We start from the raw sequence: 21,420 nt of genomic DNA, 5'->3' as shown, positions 1-21,420 counted from the left end.
TGCAGAAGCTTTCTGGGCGTAGAACAACACCTGCCAACAAAACATAACTCAAGGACGTGCTCTGAATCGGGTTGTGATTGTGAACAGGGCCTAGTGCCCACCGACATCAAAAGGTCAACGTGGAACACTACATTTGATAGATAATGCCCGCACTAGTCATTGGCGTATCACCGGCGCACCAGTCATTGGTGTGCCGGTGCGCCGGCGCGCCGGCACCGGTGACCACAACTCCAGTGGAGTTGTGGTCTTTATATGCTGATGACGAGGTCAACAATAGCGGTGTATCCAGGGGGGCCTGGCCCCGTAAGATGCCCGTAAGGCTTCTGCAACGTAAGAACCGGCCCTCGAGTCATGAGGGAAATGCTCATAGAAAGGTTCCCGAACCCGAAAACAGAACGCTTACCGAGACGCAGTGGAGTTCCCTCGGCGGGAGCGAGCCGGCAGTCCGCTCGACTGCGGTCGGCACGCGGTGACAATTGTCGCCTAGCGCGGACACACAGCACGCTCTGCGATGTCGCCCAATGACCCAGCCACCTTTTTGGAAGAGATTAGTTGGAGGACTGCAGCAAATGTCGCCATGAGCCAGCGGTGGTCGAACGGCTGGCCGCATGGCCCGAGCCTCGCCCGAGAGCCGGGGGAAGGAGACGAGATGGTGCTAGAGAATGGAAGCCAGGCCGGGGAATGGCCGGTTTGGGTCGTGGCAGTCGTTTTCAAAAGCTTTAACATGATGATAATCATCTGTCATGTGCACACCACTTTGAGCACATTGAGCACAAGTCCACAGATCACCTAACCCAGCGATCGCGGCCTTGACATGCCTCTCCCTGCGGACACCGAGCAGGCCTGTGCCAGTCGGGTTCGTGGGGGTGCTTCGACGAGTTCAACCGGATCCAACTGCCGGTGCTGTCGGTGGCCGCGCAGCAGGTGGCCGTTATCCTCGGTGCCAAGAAGGAGCACAAGAAGTACTTCATCTTCACCGACGGCGACGAGATCAGCCTCAACGCCGAGTTTGGCATCTTCCTTACCATGGTGCGTGGTCACCAGTCGGGTCTGACCATGCCCTGACACCCCTCTTGGGCCCGCTCTCGGGACCGCCTCGGGACCGCCTCAAGACCGCCCCCGGGACCGCTCTTGGGACCGCTCTCTGTGCCGCTTTCGAAGCGTGCACATATCGCAAATGCACCAATGAGCTGACTGGTGCGCTGGGAGCTATTTTTGCTTGAACCGTCGATCCACGGGTGTGGCTTCCATTGACCCGCGTGCTGTCCCGCGCCTGCCCGCGCCACTCCAGTAAGCTCATGCTCTCATGACCTTGAGCGACCTCATGTCTACCTGATACAGAAAACTGGCAATGCTATTTCACGATTAACTGTGGCTCTTTGCGAGTGGGCTTGATTACATACCCGGCATATGTGTGTGGGTCTCCCGCTATTGTAAGGAAATTTGGGCCGTGGGCTAACAACACGCCACCCGCCCACCTGGTCGACAGAACCCGAGCTACGCCGGCCGCCAGGAACTGCCGGAGAACCTCAAGATCCAGTTCCGCAACGTGGCCATGATGGTGCCCGACCGGCAGATCATCATCCGCGTCAAGCTGGCCTCCTGCGGCTTCCTCGAGAATATCACGCTGGCCAGGAAGTTCTTCACACTGTACAAACTCTGTGAGGAGCAGTTGACGAAGCAGGTACGATAAGCTTGTTTTAGTCATGATTATATAGAGATAATGCGCATCTATATATATATATATATATATATATATATATATATATATATATATATCACGCTGGCCAGGAAGTTCTTCACCGTCCTTCACCGAAATATATATATATATATATATCGTTTTATATGAGAAGCAGGCACAAGTTGTGGGCGAGGCATGGGCTACAGCCAGCACGCGCTGGCTTTCCCGCTGCAGCAAGACGGCTTTACGTCCAGGCTGCGACCTGAACTCCACGGAGTCCGAAACCAGAACATAGCTGCATTGGGTCGCTTTTCTCACGCATCCAAGTACTTTTTTACAAGGCGATGACACACGCGCCTGTCATAAAGATCGCGTTTTGGCGAGAGTTGCCTGTGGTAACCAATATATTAGGTGGCAGGTTGGAGCGTCCATAAACAGTGCTGCATCCAACGGCAATAAATCCATCTTGTTGGTATCTACATAGCATTTCGGCCAGTACGTTCTTGGTCCTTTCCAGGTGTTATTGAGTCCTGAAAGGGAATCGATAAATAGCACAGCTCAACGACAGTGTAACTCAGCACCTTTGAGCCACCAGGTCTTACAACACCTGACGACGACCGGAGAGTGAGCTGGTCAGAACGCTGTGTAGGTACTAATACACAGACATGCATGCTAGTTCGAACAACATTTTTTGGACCCGGGTAAACATAGCCGAACCTCATGCACAGGCGGGTATATACAAATATCTCGTTTTAGTCATTTCGTTAACACGTGCTCGGGTGGCGGTCAAATTGACTCCTTTGAATTTTTTCTGGGGTGGTTTCCGAACGGCGCGGTGTAGTCGCGCCAACTTTGCAAGATGTGTAGCAAATTGAATAGCGGATCGTTTGGTATCCAGAATGTATGTGTACCTTGTAAGGTCACTGACCTACGGTAGGTAAAAATCAGTCCATGGATTCAGCGAAGTCATTTTCTAGGGAATCTTTCAATCTGATACAACAACGGAGCGTAAGACAAAGTCATACGTCTCTGAGATACTTTTCTAGGAAATACAATAATTGAACGAACAAAGTCCATTGACCTAGGTGCAGGTATGAACGTCAGACCAAGGTCAAAACACACCTGTTTTTTTACTCCAAGGCCTGCTGTAATGGTTAGTTTTTGGCAGTAATTTTTAATTTATTGATAACAAGAACCGCATTTTACGTCCTCATGAACTTTTTAAAGGTTAGAACAGGTTACTGGCCCAAGATGACCCTGGTGGACACTTTGTTTTCGGGAACACACCGCATAGCGTGATCTTTGTCGCTTATTTATATGTAAAATTCAAAGCAATCTTTTATTATTTTGGTCACCATGACCTTCAACATGTCGAAGGAAAGGTCACTGATCTTAAATGACCGTGTGACTTTTTGCTTGTGACATGCATTATGTTCTGGGGGTATTTGGAGACTAACCTGCAGTTTGACCTTGTTTGGCCTGGTTTGACCTAAAGGTCATGACCTAGGAGCCTCAAAGTTTGACCTGAATAAGTTTACTTACAGGCAAATACACCCTGTGAACTTTGTGTCTCTAGGTCTCTTAGTTTCTGAGATCTCAAAGGGGTCAAATTGACACCCCACCCGAGCGAAGGATATGCAATAGGCCACCCGGCGCGTGTTGAACTGTATGCGTCCTTCCCTGTGTGTTAATGTGGATACTGATGCGATCATCTGGTGACACGGCTGATGGTGTGATGTCCCTTTATGACGTCACAGGTGCACTATGATTTCGGGCTGCGAAACATCCTGTCAGTGCTGAGAACTCTGGGCGCTTCCAAGCGGAAGAACTCCAAAGACTCCGAGTCGACGATTGTCATGCGCGTGCTTCGCGACATGAATCTCTCCAAGCTAATCGGTCGGTGGCGGTGACCTTGAGCACGGCTGTCACACGCGTGCACGCATGTCCGAGTCGCTCGTGACTGGTCCACTGGTCGGAATGTGTACCAAATGTTATAACCCTGTCTTGCAACCGCATCTACCATGGGCGAAAATGTTCGCAAGCCATAACAATGCATGGTGCTTTCACGGGGGATTAGAAGGACAGGGACCTATCGATCTAGTTTTGATGTGACCTGCTCAGAGCCGTGGACCGGCACCGTCCAGTCAGTCAGCAGCCCGCGCCTGGGACTGACGCCTGGCCACTAGTGCATGCTTGCCACCTGGCGCTTACAGGGTATATTCGTGCTATTTACCCCGGTCTAGATCGGTCTGCAGTCCAGCCACAGCATACACGCAATCAACTCGCCGGAATGTAACGCGGTCCTGGCTCCTGTATGGTCCGGTATGCGCCTTTCAGTTCAGTGACGACTGTAGTCCTAACCACGCACGTCCGTAGTTGGCATTGACACTTCAAGGTGTATATTGTGGATCCGTACCCGATGCCTGGGTGCGTCATGGGTTCAGTCTGCAGTCTGCTACGTCTGCTCGCTTATACACATACACAGTTCAATGCACGCGGCTTACAAGGACTGTCGCCGTGCACAGACGGGTGTAACCGGGGTTCGGTTTTGCGGCGTGCGGAGGAACACATCAAAAGGTGCCCGAAGCGTCGCAACAAGTGGCCGCAGTATGTGCCAGTCAGTGCGTGTGCACGTGTGCAGCGAGCCGACTGTTGCAGACGAGGACGAGCCGCTCTTCTTGTCGCTCATCAACGACCTGTTCCCGAACATGGCGTTGGAGAAGGCCGGTTACCCGGACCTGGAGACGGCCATCGCCGAGGAGACGGCGCGCCAGGGCCTGGTGCCACACCCGCCCTGGACCCTCAAACTCATCCAGGTAATGGTCGATTCACAAATTTATGACGCAATAAATAGTACAGCACGTGTATCATTCAACTGAAGCTTTCTGTTCATTTGAGAGCTCCCCGCCCCCTCCCAGCTTGCCCCCCCCCCTTTCTCTCTCCAACTTTGCGAGGATAGTGCGCCACACCCGGAGACACACCTGTTTGCAGCGTATTGTTGGGATAGATTTGATATGTTTTCACTGCTGAGTCCGGCACTGATTTTTCGAAACTGCACCTCTGAGCAGGGGCTCTCATCCAGCCAGCATTATGCCGCGGGGAGGGGGGGGGGGGGGGGGTGGTAGCTGGAGCCGACGCCCTGCACGCCACTGTCACGGAGTTGACGAGCTGCAGTGTGCTCGGAGGGGGCTAGAGTCGAAGTCGATGAAGTCATGCTTCGTGCTCTTCCGATGAGTATCCTTCGAGTCGTATTCAGTCCAGCATGCCTTAGCTTGGGAGTGGGAGGCTGACGCAGAATCAAGCATGGATTTTATTATGGTTATTGGAGCGATTGACCTGAAATAAGATGATGCCCTTGAAACAGTCGTATGTGAAAAAGTTATATTGGTAACGCATGTTTGCAGGATCATCGTCGTCAATTTTAAGCCAAAAGAACCGCTGTTCAGTTGCACATGTAAGTTCTGCCTTTCCGATGTCTCGCCCCGACTCACTGGTACACAAGGTACGTCCAAATCCACTTCCGTATTTGACACTCTTCACAGGCACTGGTCACAGTACGTTCCGCCGGCACGTCCGTCGTCGCGCCGGCGGCTCTCAGAATTTTCTCCTTGTTACTACCTCCTCTACTGGCCCCCGCGGCCGCGCCCCTCGCACGGGGCGGGGCGCCTGGGGGAAGGGAACGCGAGCGCCTGTAAGCGGCTTTCGCTGAACTACGCAATCATTCACTGGCTTGCACACAGGTGTTCTCCAATACCTTACACATGCAGCAATGCAAAATTTGCAATGCCTTTCGGAGATTCAGGAAAACCTTCAAGGGGGGGGGGGGGCAAATTGACTCCCACCCGCGTGTGTGTTATAGGATCTTAGTCTGGTTTGGTTATCACTATTTTCACTATTTAGGAGCCCTTTTCCAATTGAGTGCTCATCTTTAGACCCCTCGCTAGTCTCTGCTACACCACTAGAATCTTGAACGGACTGGTGATTTGAGACTTGAGAACAGTACTCCATGTAAGGTCTACCAATGGACCGAAGAAGCGTTTTATAACTTCTTACGTCTAAAACTGTGTACATGTGGAATACCTAGCATCTTAAATAGCATTTACCCTTCCGAACAGTTCCTCGGCATAATGCTTCCTCTCAGACTGCAACCGTTAGAACTTTGTTCGCGCATTGCGTAACGGCGCCGCTGGTGTAGTGGTATCATGCAAGATTCCCATTCTTGCGACCCGGGTTCGATTCCCGGGCGGCGCACGCTTTTACGCCTGATTCGGGTTTTGCAGTCCTGGGTTGTACCCCCGCATCCACTCGGGCCCGAAACCGTGCAATGGAATTGTGATAACTATGCATAGTAAATATCGAATTAGCCCACGTTATCTTCCATCGAAGCGCGGGAACTACTGCTGACCGGAAGCTGACTGGTCCTTGATTTTTCAAGGCCTGACAAGCGCCGTTTACTTTCCCATAGGTAATTACCCTCACACGACCTTCGCAGACGTGTTCAGAAAATCGGAATGACAGCTAAGTTAAAACACATGTGTTAACCCTGGTGCCGATTTGTAATCTTTTGGGAGGGCCGCTGTGCCTCTACCCTAAGGTTAATTTGGCCCCTCCCAACGATAAGTTTGGCCTCAACCCTCTGGATTCAAAGTGTAACTGTAACGTTTTAAATGAGAGCTCTAAATTACAGAAACACCGAAGCAAGTTTCAAAAAATTGTCTGACAGGAAAAAAGCGAAGCACTTGAAAGCTGCAATGATTTGTTCAGTCCAGCACAGCTTACTGAGTCAGAAACACTTGGAGCTCTGCGTTTGTACCGTATTTACCTGGTGCTGCCTGTGTGATTACTGCATACTGCGTGTCTTTTCTTGCGATATTCATGTGCGTTGTTGATTGGTCTAGCCTTGCGGTATTGTCGGCATTATAGAATTTCGGCATTATGCAGCGATGTCTCAAGCTCTGCAGGCTGCTACAATTTAAGTTATTCTACAACCTTGTTCTACTATGATGAGGGGCGGACCCAGAGTCGGGACCGGGGTCATGCCACCCTGTCCTGGGCGCCGAAGGGTGGCATGACCCTGTATCCTCACTATGGGTCCCTTCGGAGCCTATGGGCCCCGAAGGTACCCATAGACTCCGAAGGTTTTTGATTCTGTTAATCCGCTCCGGCCCACTCAGTCGTTTGGGGCCCTCCACATCGTGTTGTACTTCTTACTTGAATGGAGAGCCTTATGCTCTTGTCGGATCCACATCTATCAAACTGCCCGGACCAGTGGCGGATCCAGCCGGGGGGGGGGGGGGGCGCACAGAACCATGCCCTCTTGCGACCCATGGGGTTCCATAGGATCCGAGGTGGCTCACGACTGCCGGACAGGACGCAGTTTTTAACACAAAACACAAGAGAATTGGACGTCTTTGGGCCTCCAGACGACCAAGAACACTCAAGCGAAAGTGAAGAGCCTGTAAGCAGACAAAGTTAATTATTCGCTGATTGAGAGAGAGGTGATTGGGGGACATTTTGAAGCCCATTACGCTGTCCAGAGGCGTCACGCTGCTGCCAGAGCCCTATATCTCCACTTGCTGGATCAGTCCGATCGCTAAGGCTCAGCTCGGCTCGGCTAAGGTTCGCAACGTGGAAGGCTCTTCTACGTTGTCCTTGATCTCTATGCATTATTCGTAGGGTCCTGCGCTGTTATAAGGACACTATCTTCTAACATGCCTAAGCACTCATATTACTCTCGGGTTCTTTCCACATGTCCGGAGGGCCTTGTGTTATTGCTGGGGCCCTTATAAGGTAAGGCACCGAGCCACGTAATGTTTGGGAGCCCTCTAAATTGATCCAGGGCTATTTTTCTTGATTTCCCTTGATGGAGGATCATTTACTCCTATCGGGCCCTTTCCACAATCTGCCCGGATACTCTTGATTTTGCATGGGCACTCATTCGCGCACACTGGTCTTGTGTAATTCCCCTTTGCTCAGAGGGACCAGCGCCCTGCCTAGGGCCCTATCTGTCAGCTTGCCGGGGTCCTCCCGTTCGTTCAGGGACCCCCCACCTTGGTCTTGGATTCTTCTCACTTGCTCTGAAGACACTTTACTTGTTGACGGAAGCCTCTTTGTTGGCCTCCTGCGGCACCTGTGATAACTCAGGTTCCGTCCCTACTGGCCTTGGGGCCTTGTCCTTAGAGCAGCAGTTGGATGTGCGCCAATAAGTTTTACTTGTAGCTGTCGCACGTAATTTTACGTGCTGCCTACATCGTGTGTTTCACTTACTTTTTTATTTTGTGACATCTGTTATACTCGTGCATTAAGCTTTTAGTATATTTTAAATGCTGGAATATTTTGCACTACTTCATAACAAGGAAGGAAGAACTTTGCATGAGTGATCACATCGGCCAGCCGGCTAGCTGTAAATAGACAAGGAATCAAGTTCGTGCTTGACTGAATGACATTTATCAGCCAACTTTAGTTTATTTTGTCATGTTTTCCTAAAAACTTGGCCTCAAAATGACAGGATTTGCCAGGATCTGTAGAAAATGAATAAGACCCATGTATGTGTATACGCAGCACACCTATTTTTCCAGGGCTGCCAGCAGTAAGATTGTTCCCCGTTTAAAAAATAGCATACTAAGAAGTTTAAAATGTGATGGCCGAAATGCAAAGACCTACGGAGGGAACCAAAATTCTGGTGGGGCCACATTGTTGCGTTCCCCCTCCCCCTTGACGAAATCCTGGATCCGCCATGACTCCTGATCAAAAATGAAAAACAGTTGACTGTGATTATCCCAAAATGTTCATCTCACCGCCAGCCTTCCTCATCCTCCCGCCGCCAGTTGTACGAGACGCAGCTGGTGCGACACGGCATCATGACACTGGGACCGAGCGGCTCCGGCAAGACCAGCTGCATCCAGGTGCTGATGAGGGCGTTCACGGCCACCGGCTCCGCGCACAGGTTAGCCGACCTCACAGCCAGTGGCGCAGCACAGGTTAGCTGCCCGTGCAGCCAGCGGCGCAGCACAGGTGAGCCGCCCTCGCAGTCAGCAGCGCAGCACAGGTCAAAGAAGCGTGCGACCGGTGACTTGTCCTCTCCCATCCAGGCGCGGAATTTGTCTGCATTAACTGAATGTAGACGCCTGATCTGCGGCCTACCCAGACCATTAGCTGAGTACAAAGTACACTGCTCTTTACCTCGTAAAACCCGAACTTTCTTCATCGGGGTTAGCCGTCCCTTGATTCACTCGCTTCGCTTTCTGACTATCGAGTACACGCACCGATCCATCACTTGACAGTGCGTGAATGGCTACAGCTGTGACCTAAGTCCGCCAATGTACTCTGAAATGCTGCCGCGGCGGTCGGATGGTGTGACCTGGACCGGCGCCGGAGCAGCAGCGGCGCGCTCCCCGCTGAGGCCGCTGCGCCGCCGGCAGGGAGATGCGCATGAACCCCAAGTCGATTACGGCGGCGCAGATGTTCGGTCGCCTGGACGTGGCCACCAACGACTGGACGGACGGCATCTTTAGCGCCCTCTGGCGCCGCACCATGAAGGCTAAGAAGGGCAAGTCGATGGGTCCCCGGGGCGTCAGAGCTTGGACGGACGCGCTTCCACCGAACGTGCCCTAAGTCTCCAGTGAACGGCAGCGGTCCCCCGGAGCCTCGGAGCTTGGACGGACGTGCTTCCACCGAACGTGTCCTAAGTCTCCAGTGAAAGGCAGCGGTCCCCCGGCTCGATTGCGTTTGTGTCTCCGCATCATGCAAGGCCTGGCTGTATATAACATAGTTCCTTTTTTTGTAATTGCTGATGTTTCCTTCTTTGACGTTCGCACACACCCCTAATGCTCAACTTGGATGGCTCTGCCATGACCCCTGGCTAACGGGCCCGTCGTCATGTATTGACCTGGTCACAACCCTTGTTTCCGTCACATTTGGCCGTGGCCGTGACAGGACCCCGCACTTGTCTCGCTTGTCCCAGGTGAGTACACGTGGCTGGTGCTGGACGGACCCGTGGATCCGATCTGGATCGAGAACCTCAACTCAGTGCTGGACGACAACAGGACGCTGACGCTGGCCAACGGCGACCGGCTGCCCATGGCGCCCACCTGCAAGGTCATCTTCGAGCCGCAGGACGTCGACAACGCCTCGCCGGCCACCGTGTCCAGGAACGGCATGGTCAGTCATGGCAGTAGCTCCGTTGACGGCGTTGTGGTAGTGCGGCGCTGTTTCCCACATCTGAAAAGTGGACGGCGGCTCGCTTTCCCTCACACGACTTCGCACGTCACGGTCTTGGGCTGCGGCACGAGTCGCGACCCCGTGCGTCGGCCCAGTGCGCAGCTGTGCATGGCACACACATGCTTGGACATATGCGTAGTTGGCTCTGCCGATGTCTAGAGTACGAGTACGGACCGACGCTGATACCATCCTGTCTCGTAGTCTTCAGCGCGGACGTCAGCCACACAACTGCTACTTCGATCTTCAAAGGCGATGCGTACTGCCACTTTCTTCCGTTGTTGTGAACGCGGCTTTGTGCCAGAGGCGTAGAGCTGCTTGCCAGAGCGGGCTCCGTGCCGCCGCTGCGCGACCTGCGCCCCAGGCTGACCTGGCTGACCCCGCCGGCCCCGCTGCTCCTCAGGTGTACATGAGCTCCTCGGGCCTGGACTGGAAGCCGGTGATCACCTCTTGGGTGCGCACCAAGCCAGACCCCAAGGCCGCCTGGCTGCTGGAACTGCGCGAGCTCTTCAACAACAGCTTTTCTGCCCTCTTTACATGGAGCACGCAGAACCTGCGCTTCAAGATGCCTGTGTTGGAGGTTAACGTCATCACACAGGTAAGTGAGCGGACGCACTGAAATGTATGATTCTGTTTCGCGATGGAGGCTTTTCCGCCTCCTGCGTGCGGTTGAAGACACTAGTGCAGCAGAAACCGGCAAATACTTACTGCTTGGATGAAGTTGGAATCAAGGTGATTGTCCGCTAGGGATAGCTTAGCTACGCACCACAGGCCTGAGCAGCGTCATTGTGTGACGTCACCGCTCTTTTCCAGGACAAGACCGCCGCACCGTGACGACCACCACCGTACTCCGTGAAGACCACATCACTGTACTCCGTGACCCGTCGCGCTGATGACCCCGCCGTGCCGGCAGATTCTGACGCTGCTGAACGCCATGCTGCCGGAGAACGTGGAGGAGTCGTGCGGGGCGCTGCGGCGCGTGCCGGCCGGCGACCCGGACACGGCCCGCCAGGGCGCCACCGACGACTGGGAGGGCTGTCCGCCGGCGGAGGGCGGCCCGAGCGCGGCCGACGCGCCGCCGCCCGACGAGGGCGCCGGCGACGCGCTCAAGAGCTACATGCAGAGGTGAGGTCGGAGGATGCAGGCGGAGCTGTGGCACCCGCAGGTGGGCACCTGGAGAGGCAAGTGCAAGAGCAGGCGGGAGGGTAGTCAGGAGGGGTCTGGATGAAAATGATTAACAAAATAGAATCAGTAAGGCCGTTAGGTGGTGTCCGAAATGGTGACATTTGGAGAGGTGCCGACTGAGGTTAAGTGTCAGGGGTGCCTGGGGAAATGAGGTGTCAAGGGTACCTGAGGAGGTGAGGTGTCAAGGGTACCTGTTCTGGTGATGTGTCGCGGCGCCACTATCTCATTCTGTGCCGCCCTGCGAAAGCTAGCTTCCTCAGAATATGTTTCTGTCTGGTGTTGGATGTGACGGTGCTACTACCTCGGCGATCCGTTTCGTCTCCATTGTACAGGGTGTACACCTTCTGCCTGATGTGGTCGGTGGGCGCCTTCCTGGAGAATGAAGACCGCGCCAAGCTGGAGCTCCAGATGCGGACGCAGTTCTCCAGCTGGGAGCTGCCCGACCCGCAGCGGCGCGAGACAATCTTCGATTACTTCATAGACGAAGCCGGTGCGTAAGCGGCTTTGGGGAAAACAGGCCGCGCCGAGTGCTATTCTAGTTGTGATTTCATCCGCTGTCGTGGTGAAGCCCGGTGATACCCTGCGGCGTATTGTGTCGGTTGAAAGGCAAAATATCGTATGGCAAAAGACTGCAAGGATGGTGTCGGCAGGCGCTCGTAGGAAAAGAGCGTGTGTGGCAATGGACTGAATGGCAAAATGCCGTACACGAAACATGACATGGAAGGCATAATAAATTTCACTATCACAAGGTGTAAATATCACCAGCAAAGGGCATCATGGGTAACAAAAACTGGGGTCATGATAATAAAAAATGTGTGAACAAAAAGCATCGAAAAAATGCATATGCAGAAGATCGTGTTCAAGATACGATGCTGGATACAGATATGCAGGGTGTAGATCGTGTAGCGAAGGATTGTGCGTCAAGGGTCGTAGGCAAATCCGTGTGAATGCATCGCTCTCTTTAGTGCTGTAGTGATGTATGCTGCCGGAGCGCCCTGACAGCGGGCACGCAGTCGCAGCGGCTGCAAGAACCATACCAGGACGTTGCTGGCTATAACATATCGGTGATGCCATTCGCCGTGCCATTGCTCGCGTAGCTGCCTGGTAGGGGGTTGGCTGTAGCATATCAGTGATGCCACTCGCCGGTCCATTACTCGCGTAGCTGCCTGGCAGGGAGCTGACTGTAGCATATCAGTGATGCCACTCGCCGTTCCATTACCCGATTAGCTGCCTGGTAGGGGGCTGGCTGTAGCATATCAGTGATGCCACTCGCCGGTCCATTACTCGCGTAGCTGCCTGGCAGGGAGCTGACTGTAGCATATCGGTGATGCCATTCCCAGTGTCATTACTCGCGTAGCTGTCTGGTAGAAAGCTGAGATTTTACCACGCGTGTAATCGTTGAAATGGGTAAAAAAGAGAACCATCTGGTTTGGCCGGGCATATGACAACTTAGAGACGGAAAATGCGTACGCCCTGAAGCTGACCAAGCCGACAAAGCAAGGGTAAATACGCCACCAGTAAATTAGTGAATCGCTGTCCAACTTCAAATGTATCCCGTATGATTGTGGTAAGTGGGGTTGTATTGATGTGTTTAAACGCATGCGGACGTGTTTTAAGGCGTATTGTCCCATGCATCTCGCGTTTCTTTGTGTTGCCATGTATACTCAAGAATTGTCTCGGATGCGTGGACGAGCTTTTGATTAGCAGTGCGACACAGTGCAACTGCCCACCTCCCGTCCTCTTACCGCACGTGCCTATTCGAGGTGCATGTCCGTACGTACCAGCCGGCGCCCTCTGCCTGCACGCGCAGGCACCTGGCAGCCGTGGAGGAGCCGTGTCACCGCCTATCACTACCCGGACAACTCGACGCCCGACTTCCCCTCCATCCTGGTGCCCAACGTCGACAACGTGCGCACCGAGTTCCTGCTGGCGCTGGCTGCCGGCCAGGGCAAGGTAGGTCCGTGACCCGCTGCCGCGACCCCTGTCATTCGACCGCGACATTCCAGGTCAACAGCAGAATTCGGTGGCGTAACTTTAATGTGCTGTAGTGCTCGGCACAGTCCGACCTGCCCTCTGATGTCACCTGACATTTGGTGTGGCCGTTGCCACCGGCCGCAGGCCGTGGCTTTCAAGGGTAAATATCGAGTGCCTTAAGCGACTCGAACCCACGGCTCTACAGTTGGTTGGATCGGAAGGTAGGCGCTCTATACAACCGAGCTATCGGAAAAGATGAACGGCCCGAAGTGGTATAAAATGTTACTGTGCAGCAAAATAGCTAACAAAGGACATGATAGTTAAACATTAACGATAGAAGTGGGGACTTTGGCATGGGCTTCCGGCTCGCATTAGCCAGGGGTCGTTCAGAACATGAGGAGACCAAGCGGCCGGCATCTGGGCGGCCTGCTGGGCCTGTGTTCGTCATGGGCGGACATCTGAACGGCATCTGAGCCCGGGTCCGGCTGTGTGCAGCCCTGCCTGCTTCTGGGGGAGCCGGGCTCGGCCAAGACAGTGATGGTGGACGCCTTCATGAAGCGCTCCAACCCAGACGAGTTCGTCAACCGCAGGATCAACTTCTCGTCAGCCACGCTGGGCGTCAACTTCCAGGTGAGATGGCGGGCCGGGCTGGTCCGAGCTGGTTCCAAGTGGGAGGATGCAGAAGCATGCATGTATGAGTGCTGCGGGCTACCGAATTTTTGGCGCTGCACTCCATTGGCTGCCGCACAGTACTATCATATTTACCTAAACTGGCAAGTCATAGGTTTTCGGAGGTAAATCAGAGGTTTGCGTGTCTATAGGGCGAATTGCTTGAAACAACGCTAACTATGAGTGTTAAGCGAAACAAAAACGTGTAGTGCGGCTGGTAAGGCCATGAAGCCGTTGCTGTTTAATTATGTGTTCTGTGAATATTCCTGCGCATGGGCCTGGTGTCTTTGGTCTTGGTAGCTAATCGACTATGGCATGGCAGTTAAGCATTCGTCTCCTCGTCAGATTGTTTTACTAAATGTATCATTATTGTGCTTTGGAATAATATGTTGCCCTGGTTTCAAACAGGGCGCATAATATAAAAGAAAAGTCAGGCCTATACATATTTCCGTTGACCCGTTAGTCCAAAACACCAAGCTGTCGTCTGGCTTTAGCGTGATGGAGCGTTGCGGCTCGGCAACTCACGGACAGGTGAAGCTCACTCCTCGTCGTTGAAACACGATCCAATCTAGTGGAACCCTAAGTCCAAACCCGCGGCCCCCGTTGCTAACTAGACACATCCCACGAACTGGAAACTATAGCGTGTGCGAGAGCGGCTGCCCGCGGCGTCAGGCCGTGTGCTGGCTTACGCCCTCGGCGCCTGACGCCGCAGCGGACGATGGAGAGCTTCCTGGACAAGCGGATGGGCTCCACGTACGGCCCGCCGGCCGGCAAGAAGATGTCCGTCTTCGTGGACGACATCAACAGTCCTCACGTCAATGAATGGGGAGACCAGGTGGGTGCTCCACTAAGAAGTACCTGGCTCTGAACGCAATGCCGATGTAAAATAACGGGCCGTTTTATATGATATTTCATGATGTGGCGGGTCACGGAAGGCAAGGTGTGTGTAACGACGGTTTGGAGCTTAATTCCAGGTAAATTCTGGTGTTAGGCTTAATTCCCTAACACACGTAACACAGACAAATGATAAAAAGTCGTGTTTTTCTGGGCAACCTCTCGAGCTAATTTTTGTGAACGCGCCCAGTACAAGCAATAATAACTAATACCTTCTCTCAGACATGCATGATCTGGTTTTTCCCTGAACCACTTTTGTATTCGTTCTGGATTACCGGTTTGTGTATTCTAGAACAGGAGGCTGCCAGTCTGGCCTGTCCAGGAAATTGCCTATTTACATCGCTCAGTGAAGGCTACCGAGAGAGTCCCTTTGTGAACTTCAAGTGATATCCGACGAGAGCGTTCGGCGCACCCCCACCTCCGGTAACCGGTGTCGAAGCGTGCCGTGTTATTGTTCCTCGCCTCACGCCTGTGTGCGTCGCTGTCTCCGGCCGGGGGCCCGGCGGACCGTTACGGCGTGACCTCCCGGCATTGAGTCCGCCTGCGCCCCTGTCGCAGGTCACGAATGAGATCGTACGGCAGACGATCGAAATGAGCGGCTTCTACAGCCTGGACAAGCCCGGCGAGTTCACCCACATCGTGGACGTCCAGTTTCTGGCCGCCATGGGTCAGCCAGGTCAGCAGGGGTCATACGTGCCAGTCAGGGTTCTTCGTGGTCGGGTTCAGTCACGGTCAGCCAGATCAGCAGGGTCAATAAGCACCAGTAAGCAGCCTTCAGTGTCATGGCCAGTCATAGGCAGCCAGGCCACTGGTGTTTCGTTTTCATTGCGTGATGAATGTTGTGAACGGGAATAGAAATTCCCTGACAGTGGGCCGAACTCTTCCGCTACCGTCTCCAGGCGGCGGCCGTAACGACATCCCGGCGCGCCTGAAGCGGCACTTCGCCATCTTCAACTGCACGCTGCCCTCCAACACGTCCATCGACCTGATCTTCGGCACGATCGCCGTGGGTCACTATTGCGCCAAGCGGGGCTTCACTGAGGACGTGCGCAGCCTGGTGCAGAAGCTTGTGCCTCTCACCAGGAAACTGTGGCACGTGACCAAGGTGAGCCGATGCCCCTTAGACCCGCAGGCGCCACGTGCCGCCCTGCTTCCGAACGTGGACTTCTGGCTAAGCATGCGGGAGGGTCAGAGGTCAGAAGGGTTTTGTTTCCGCTAAAAGAAAGGAACGTGGCCGAATGGCAGCTGGTAAGTGGATCTGTCGATGCTCACGGGGAATGGTTGATGTCACGCAGACGAAAACCGAACCGTGATAATTCTGTCATTGTGTTCCCATGCAAAGCCCTGGTACCCCGCAAGAGACTTCACTTGAAATTGAACACAGAACCTTGAACCTTTCTGGATCCCAAAACCATCCGTGTCTCCATTTTGGCTCTGGGAAGCATTAGGACGAGGTATCACAGTCACGGGTAACAGACCGACAATTATCTATGGGGTTCGAGTCCGCATGCTATAGTGCACCTTTGATTTTACCCAACGAATTCTGTAAGAAATGAGTTGTTTCAAGGGCACTGTTATATTTTGAATGTTGAAAATGCAGTGGTTGAGGTTTTTCTTTGTCCAGAATTAACACGCCTGGGCAAAAATCCGCGACGTCATCCATTTTCCTGCCTTCGCTGCTGCCTGGATGTTAGTACTGGTCCTTATTAAGGCAACGTGCAATATTATAGATATACTCACAGCATCCGCCGTTACCCGTTTCTGTCCGAGGAAACAATGGCGAACAGCATCGCGTCACATAACATGCTCAGGTCTATAATGCTTTACTTGATGTTTGCACGTGAATGTAACCGGTGCTACTGTCATGATGACAATAGCAGCGGTTCAGATAATCGGCAAAGCATGACACACATTTTAGTAGAGAATTATCCTGTCATGTGACCACATAACGCCTGCCTTCCAGACCAAGATGCTGCCGACGCCGGCCAAGTTCCACTACGTGTTCAACCTGCGCGACCTCTCGCGCATTTGGCAGGGTGTGGTCGGCACGCTGAGCACGGTAGTCGTGTCTGAGGACATCCTGATGGCGCTCTGGAAGCACGAGTGCACCCGTGTGGTGGCGGACAGGTGAGGGTCGGCTGAAGGGAGCTGTGGGGGACGGACAGGTCGGTCGGGGGACGGACAGGGACAACGAAGGATGGAGAGGCCGCTGGGGCGTGGACAGGGCAGTGAGGCGGACAATAGCCGGTGGACTTAGCCAGATATAGTAAGTGACAAACATGGGCAGCTAAACGTCGGCATTGGATGAAGGCAGCATTACATTTGCATTTGATGGCGCGTTTTGCATTGATTGTATAGTGGATTTGTGGGGAAACCACGCTGTACAGCTCACAAGTGATGGGAACGGGCGAGCTTTGTCTTGAGACCGGGTTGGCGTGCCTTCCATGCAAATATAATCATGCACGTTTATGTGTGGGGAATGGCTTTTCTCCCCGTCACTAATGTACGTGATCTAAGTAATGAAGACACTGTCATTTGTATGACGATGGACTAACATCTGCGCATTCTCTTGTAAATGGTTGTCATGGCGGCGCGGCAGGATTCCCAGTGTATGACAAGGTGTGCACCCTGGCGTTCTGCAGATTCACCAACTCGTTGGACAGCAGCTGGTTCAGCGTGCAGCTGACGCAGACGGTGCAGAAGTACCTGGGCCTGAGCTACGCAGACATGCTCAAACAGGACCTCTTCTTCGTTGATTTCCTTCGGTAAGGCTGAATATGTCGTGTCAGCGTTCAGGACACGGCCAACTGTGAGGTGAAGGCTCTTGCTAGAACCTTACGCTATTTGCTGCGTTTGATGGCGTCTAGTCTCCAAATCACAGGAGACTAACGCCCACCAACGTGACGGCATCGGTCTATTTCGCCTTCTGGCATTTTCCTGTCACCAGTTTGTGGACTGGTGCAGCAGCGGCGGCAGAGAGCATCGGCGCCCCATCACGTCCCTGACGACCCCTGTCATCGGCAGGGACGCGCCGGAACCGACCGGGGACGAGGGCGACGACATCGACATGGAGATGCCGAAGGTGTACGAGCCGATCGAGTCGTTCGAGGCGCTCCGGGAGCGGCTGGTCATGTTCCAGGCGCAGTACAACGAGATGGTGCGCGGCGTCGGCATGGACCTCGTCTTTTTCATGGACGCCATGGTCCATCTCATCAAGGTGAGGAGATTCTGGTTACTGGTCACGTGGAAAAGCTCGCTTTCAGTGGCGATACCCCATCAAGTGAACTGGCACCGCTTCGAGAGACGCAATGTTTGTGGGTGGGTGGACCGCGGGGCTACGATTTGCCTCGAGGATTCACGAGGATTCACGAGGATTCTACGCGCGTCTCGTCAATGTAATGCCCGGAAAGTCCCACTATACTCTGGGCGACATAACCTAGTTCTTAATAAGTATCATGTAATCAAACATCCCAACTGGTTGTGTGGCCCAGAGGTCGGCGTTTTTAACGGACGCCAGGGCAATGAAGCTCGCATTGTATGTATTCTCATATTTTCAGAGAACGGGCTGTTGCAATGCCACTTCAACTGTTGTTTTGACACTGACGGTGCCTGTCCGGTCTGATTAACGAGCTCGCGTCGTCGCAGATTTCGCGCATCATACGCAATCCTGGCGGAAACGCGTTGTTGGTGGGCGTAGGCGGCTCAGGCAAGCAGTCTCTGACGAAGCTGGCCTCCTTCATTGCCAGCTACAAGACCTTCAGCCTGACCATCACCAGGTGGGTGGGCGGGTGACCGGACCATCACCAGGTGGGTGGGCGGGTGACCGGACCATCACCAGGTGGGTGGGCGGGTGACCGGACCACGCGCCGTGATCGGGGTCCGAGTATCCTACTCTGCAGATACCTCCTGAGATCAGGATCGCACATCTGCCGGACAAAAGTGTCTGACCGTGATCGGTATGACTTTGTTGCGGAAATGCTGCTGCTAAAACGCCTCATGTCTGACGGAATTCGTCGTCAGCCTTCCTCTTTCCTTCGTTTTTCCTCCCTCGGTCTATCGTCGTTCTCCTTTGCTTCGCGATACGATGACCCGAAGTTATATATGAAGGTTAACATGTCTTTTGATGTGTGAAAACTGTATATATTATATATATTATATTATATATATATATATAATATATATATATATGTGTGTGTGTGGTGTGTGTGTGTGTGTGTGTGTGTGTGTGTGTGTGTGTGTGTGTGTGTGTGTGTGTGTGTGTGTGTGTGTGTGTGTGTGTGTGTGGTGTGTGTGTGTGTGTGTGTGGTGTGTGTGTGTGTGTGTGTGTGTGTGTGTGTGTGTGTGTGTGTGTGTGTTGTGTGTGTGGTGTGGTGGTGTGTGTGTGTGTGTGTGTGTGTGTGTGGTGTGTGTGGTGTGTGTGTGTGTGTGTGTGGGTGTGTGTGTGTGTGTGTGTGTGTGTGTGTGTGTGTGTGTGTGTGTGTGTGTGTGTGTGTGTGTGTGTGTGGAGAGACTACAGCAGATGCGCTGATTATATGTTTTTCACATTACACAGCATAAAAATATAACCGCAGTGTGCCAATAACCGTTTTGTACGCAATCTTGTGCAAAATCCTCCGTTTCAAACAAGTTCCGCCAAATTGCATGCCAGTGCCCAGAGTTGCAGAGAGCTATCAGCATTTTTTTTTCTAAAGAATTAGCTTCAGATTAGGCGGGTTTGTTTAGTTGGAAGTTATGTTAATTTGAGGGAATTTCGTTATCAGCAAGTGATTTTAACTTTTTGTGGCATTCTGAAGCATGCATTAGGAACAATTACTAGGCAGTGCCACTGGACACGTTCGACAGGCGTGGACACATTCACTGTCATTCCTCAACGTTTTCAGGATCGCTCATATGTAACTCGAACTGCCTGTGTGGATTCTGGAACGTCCTATATGCAGTTACGCGCGTGATGCGAAACATATTAGGTGCATTTAGCTGTGATTTAGCTTTCATAGTGCACGCTAAATGCCTCGTTGGTTGAGAACCTGCGTAACAAAAGCAGATATCGGTTTGCGGAACAATTGAGACGAAGTAGTATCATCACGGATGAAATTATGGCTCACTGTGATGATGATTTGGGTGTCCACGTCGAGCATCTGTCCGGTTTTCTCCTTCGTTCTCCCGCGGGAGCTTGGTCAGCTTTCGTTCGGTTGTTAATCTAGCATCCCTCTTCAGCTTGGTATGTTCTATCACTCACCACGCTGCCCAGCCTCCGAGTGCACCCTGCCTTGTTTATGACTACTGTGGCGTTGCCTTTGCCAGCTGGGAGTATGTGGTACTGTCGTCATTCTTGAGTTTTTGATGGCTGCTCGTTCTTCGTTGGTCACGTTTGGCCTTCTCTGACTTCCCAGCGTAGATCATGCCTCTATTCTCTTCTGATTCGCAGCTATTTCATCTGTGAAAAACACAGACTTAAGCTTATTTCGACCATGTTTTACAGGTCATACAATTCAAACAATCTAATGGAAGATCTGAAGGTGTTGTACAGGACATGCGGCGTCCAGGGCAAAGGCACTACATTCATCTTTACCGATCAGGACATCAAGGAAGAGGCTTTTCTCGAATACATCAACAACGTTCTGGCATCTGGTAGGTATAGGGTAGTTAAAAGTGTCAAAGAAAACTTTGATTAGGTCCGAGTGCCCGCCAGTTTGAATCAATAATAGCCACTCGATGTACCGAAGCAAGCTCACTTAATTCATTAATCTAACTTAAGTATGTGTTACAGTGCGTTGTAGCCAAGCAAATGGGCCAATCTAGTCTGACTTACTTTCGGAGAGTTCAGTAATAGGTTCAGCCGGCTGTAACTCGGCCCCTGATGAGAGCTGGGGGCTAATGCTGGCAAAGTGCGACATTTTTACGGGCCTAGACAAATAGATCAGTGAACTGTGTGACATATAAAGTCGTAGCTGCTACATGCAAAAGACACCGTACTTGCAATACTTGCAAGCTATGTCAGACTTCTCGTACTTGCAAAAGATGTCATACTGTCCATCGCTGCCATCAGACTCGCATCTGGAGATATCTATCGGGATGGCGAGATATCTAGCGATATTTATTTAATGCCACTCATGGCTCCTGTTCGTGAACTTTACCTGAAACATGGAGCCGATTACAGTTGGCGTCGGTCCTCGGCAGGGCTGATCTCCAACCTGTTCAGCCGGGACGAGACGCAGGAGATCTGCGCCGAGCTGACGCCAATCATGAAGCGTGAGCACCCGCGCCGCTCGCCCACGCCCGAGACGCTGCAGGACTACTTCCTCTGCCGCGTCCGGCAGAACCTGCACGTCGTGCTCTGCTTTTCACCGGTACCCGTCCCTCTAACGCTCGGGGTGGTCACCATGTGCGGCCAGACCCCCCCCCCCCTCCCCGCTCTGAACTCGGCCCTCGTGTCGGACATGGTCCTTACGTACAGGGACATCCATCACACTCAGATGTGATCATTAGTTGCTTCCGCTCGCGGTATGACTTCACATCACTGTTATTTGCTAAAAGACCACTTTTTACCAGGTGGAGCATTAAGGCTACTGGTTAGCAAGAAGCAAGTCTTGCCGGTCCGTGCCGTGCCTTCTTTCCTGGTTGTTTTGTACGTACTCCGATGCTTGAACACAGCTTACTAGTCTTGTGCAGGCTCCACTTGAAGACGCCGCTGTTATATAGGTCCTCTTGAGACGCGTTGTTTGGTACGGGTCTGCTTGAGGACGCCACTGTCAGGTGCCGGCTCCGTTTGAGGATGCCGTGCCTGGTGCAGGTTCGATCGA

The 21,420-nt window shown here is 52.9% G+C and overlaps 1 protein-coding gene and 1 non-coding gene across 2 annotated transcripts in view; both read left to right on the top strand.

The window, feature by feature from the left end:
- LOC119097337 (dynein heavy chain 5, axonemal-like) overlaps positions 1 to 21,420 on the top strand; it is a 118,530-nt gene that overhangs the window by 21,905 nt on the left and 75,205 nt on the right. The window contains 21 exon segments of the mRNA XM_037220385.1: positions 842 to 1,029; positions 1,490 to 1,684; positions 3,439 to 3,577; positions 4,340 to 4,497; positions 8,509 to 8,627; positions 9,103 to 9,230; positions 9,645 to 9,841; positions 10,302 to 10,496; positions 10,812 to 10,873; positions 11,416 to 11,573; positions 12,894 to 13,036; positions 13,553 to 13,687; positions 14,439 to 14,561; positions 15,179 to 15,296; positions 15,520 to 15,725; positions 16,584 to 16,747; positions 17,263 to 17,385; positions 17,645 to 17,837; positions 18,266 to 18,396; positions 20,100 to 20,248; positions 20,798 to 20,967. Of these exon segments, the coding sequence (XP_037076280.1) occupies positions 842 to 1,029; positions 1,490 to 1,684; positions 3,439 to 3,577; positions 4,340 to 4,497; positions 8,509 to 8,627; positions 9,103 to 9,230; positions 9,645 to 9,841; positions 10,302 to 10,496; positions 10,812 to 10,873; positions 11,416 to 11,573; positions 12,894 to 13,036; positions 13,553 to 13,687; positions 14,439 to 14,561; positions 15,179 to 15,296; positions 15,520 to 15,725; positions 16,584 to 16,747; positions 17,263 to 17,385; positions 17,645 to 17,837; positions 18,266 to 18,396; positions 20,100 to 20,248; positions 20,798 to 20,967 (3,194 nt within the window).
- On the top strand, positions 5,862 to 5,932 carry TRNAG-CCC (transfer RNA glycine (anticodon CCC)). The gene has a single exon. It is a non-coding gene; the product is annotated as a tRNA-Gly (tRNA).

The sequence above is a fragment of the Pollicipes pollicipes genome, unplaced genomic scaffold (genome assembly GCF_011947565.3).
Source record: "Pollicipes pollicipes isolate AB1234 unplaced genomic scaffold, Ppol_2.1 Scaffold_4295;HRSCAF=5057_pilon_pilon_pilon, whole genome shotgun sequence".
Lineage (NCBI taxonomy): Eukaryota > Metazoa > Arthropoda > Thecostraca > Pollicipedomorpha > Pollicipedidae > Pollicipes > Pollicipes pollicipes.
This window is presented reverse-complemented; position numbering and strand designations above follow the sequence as displayed.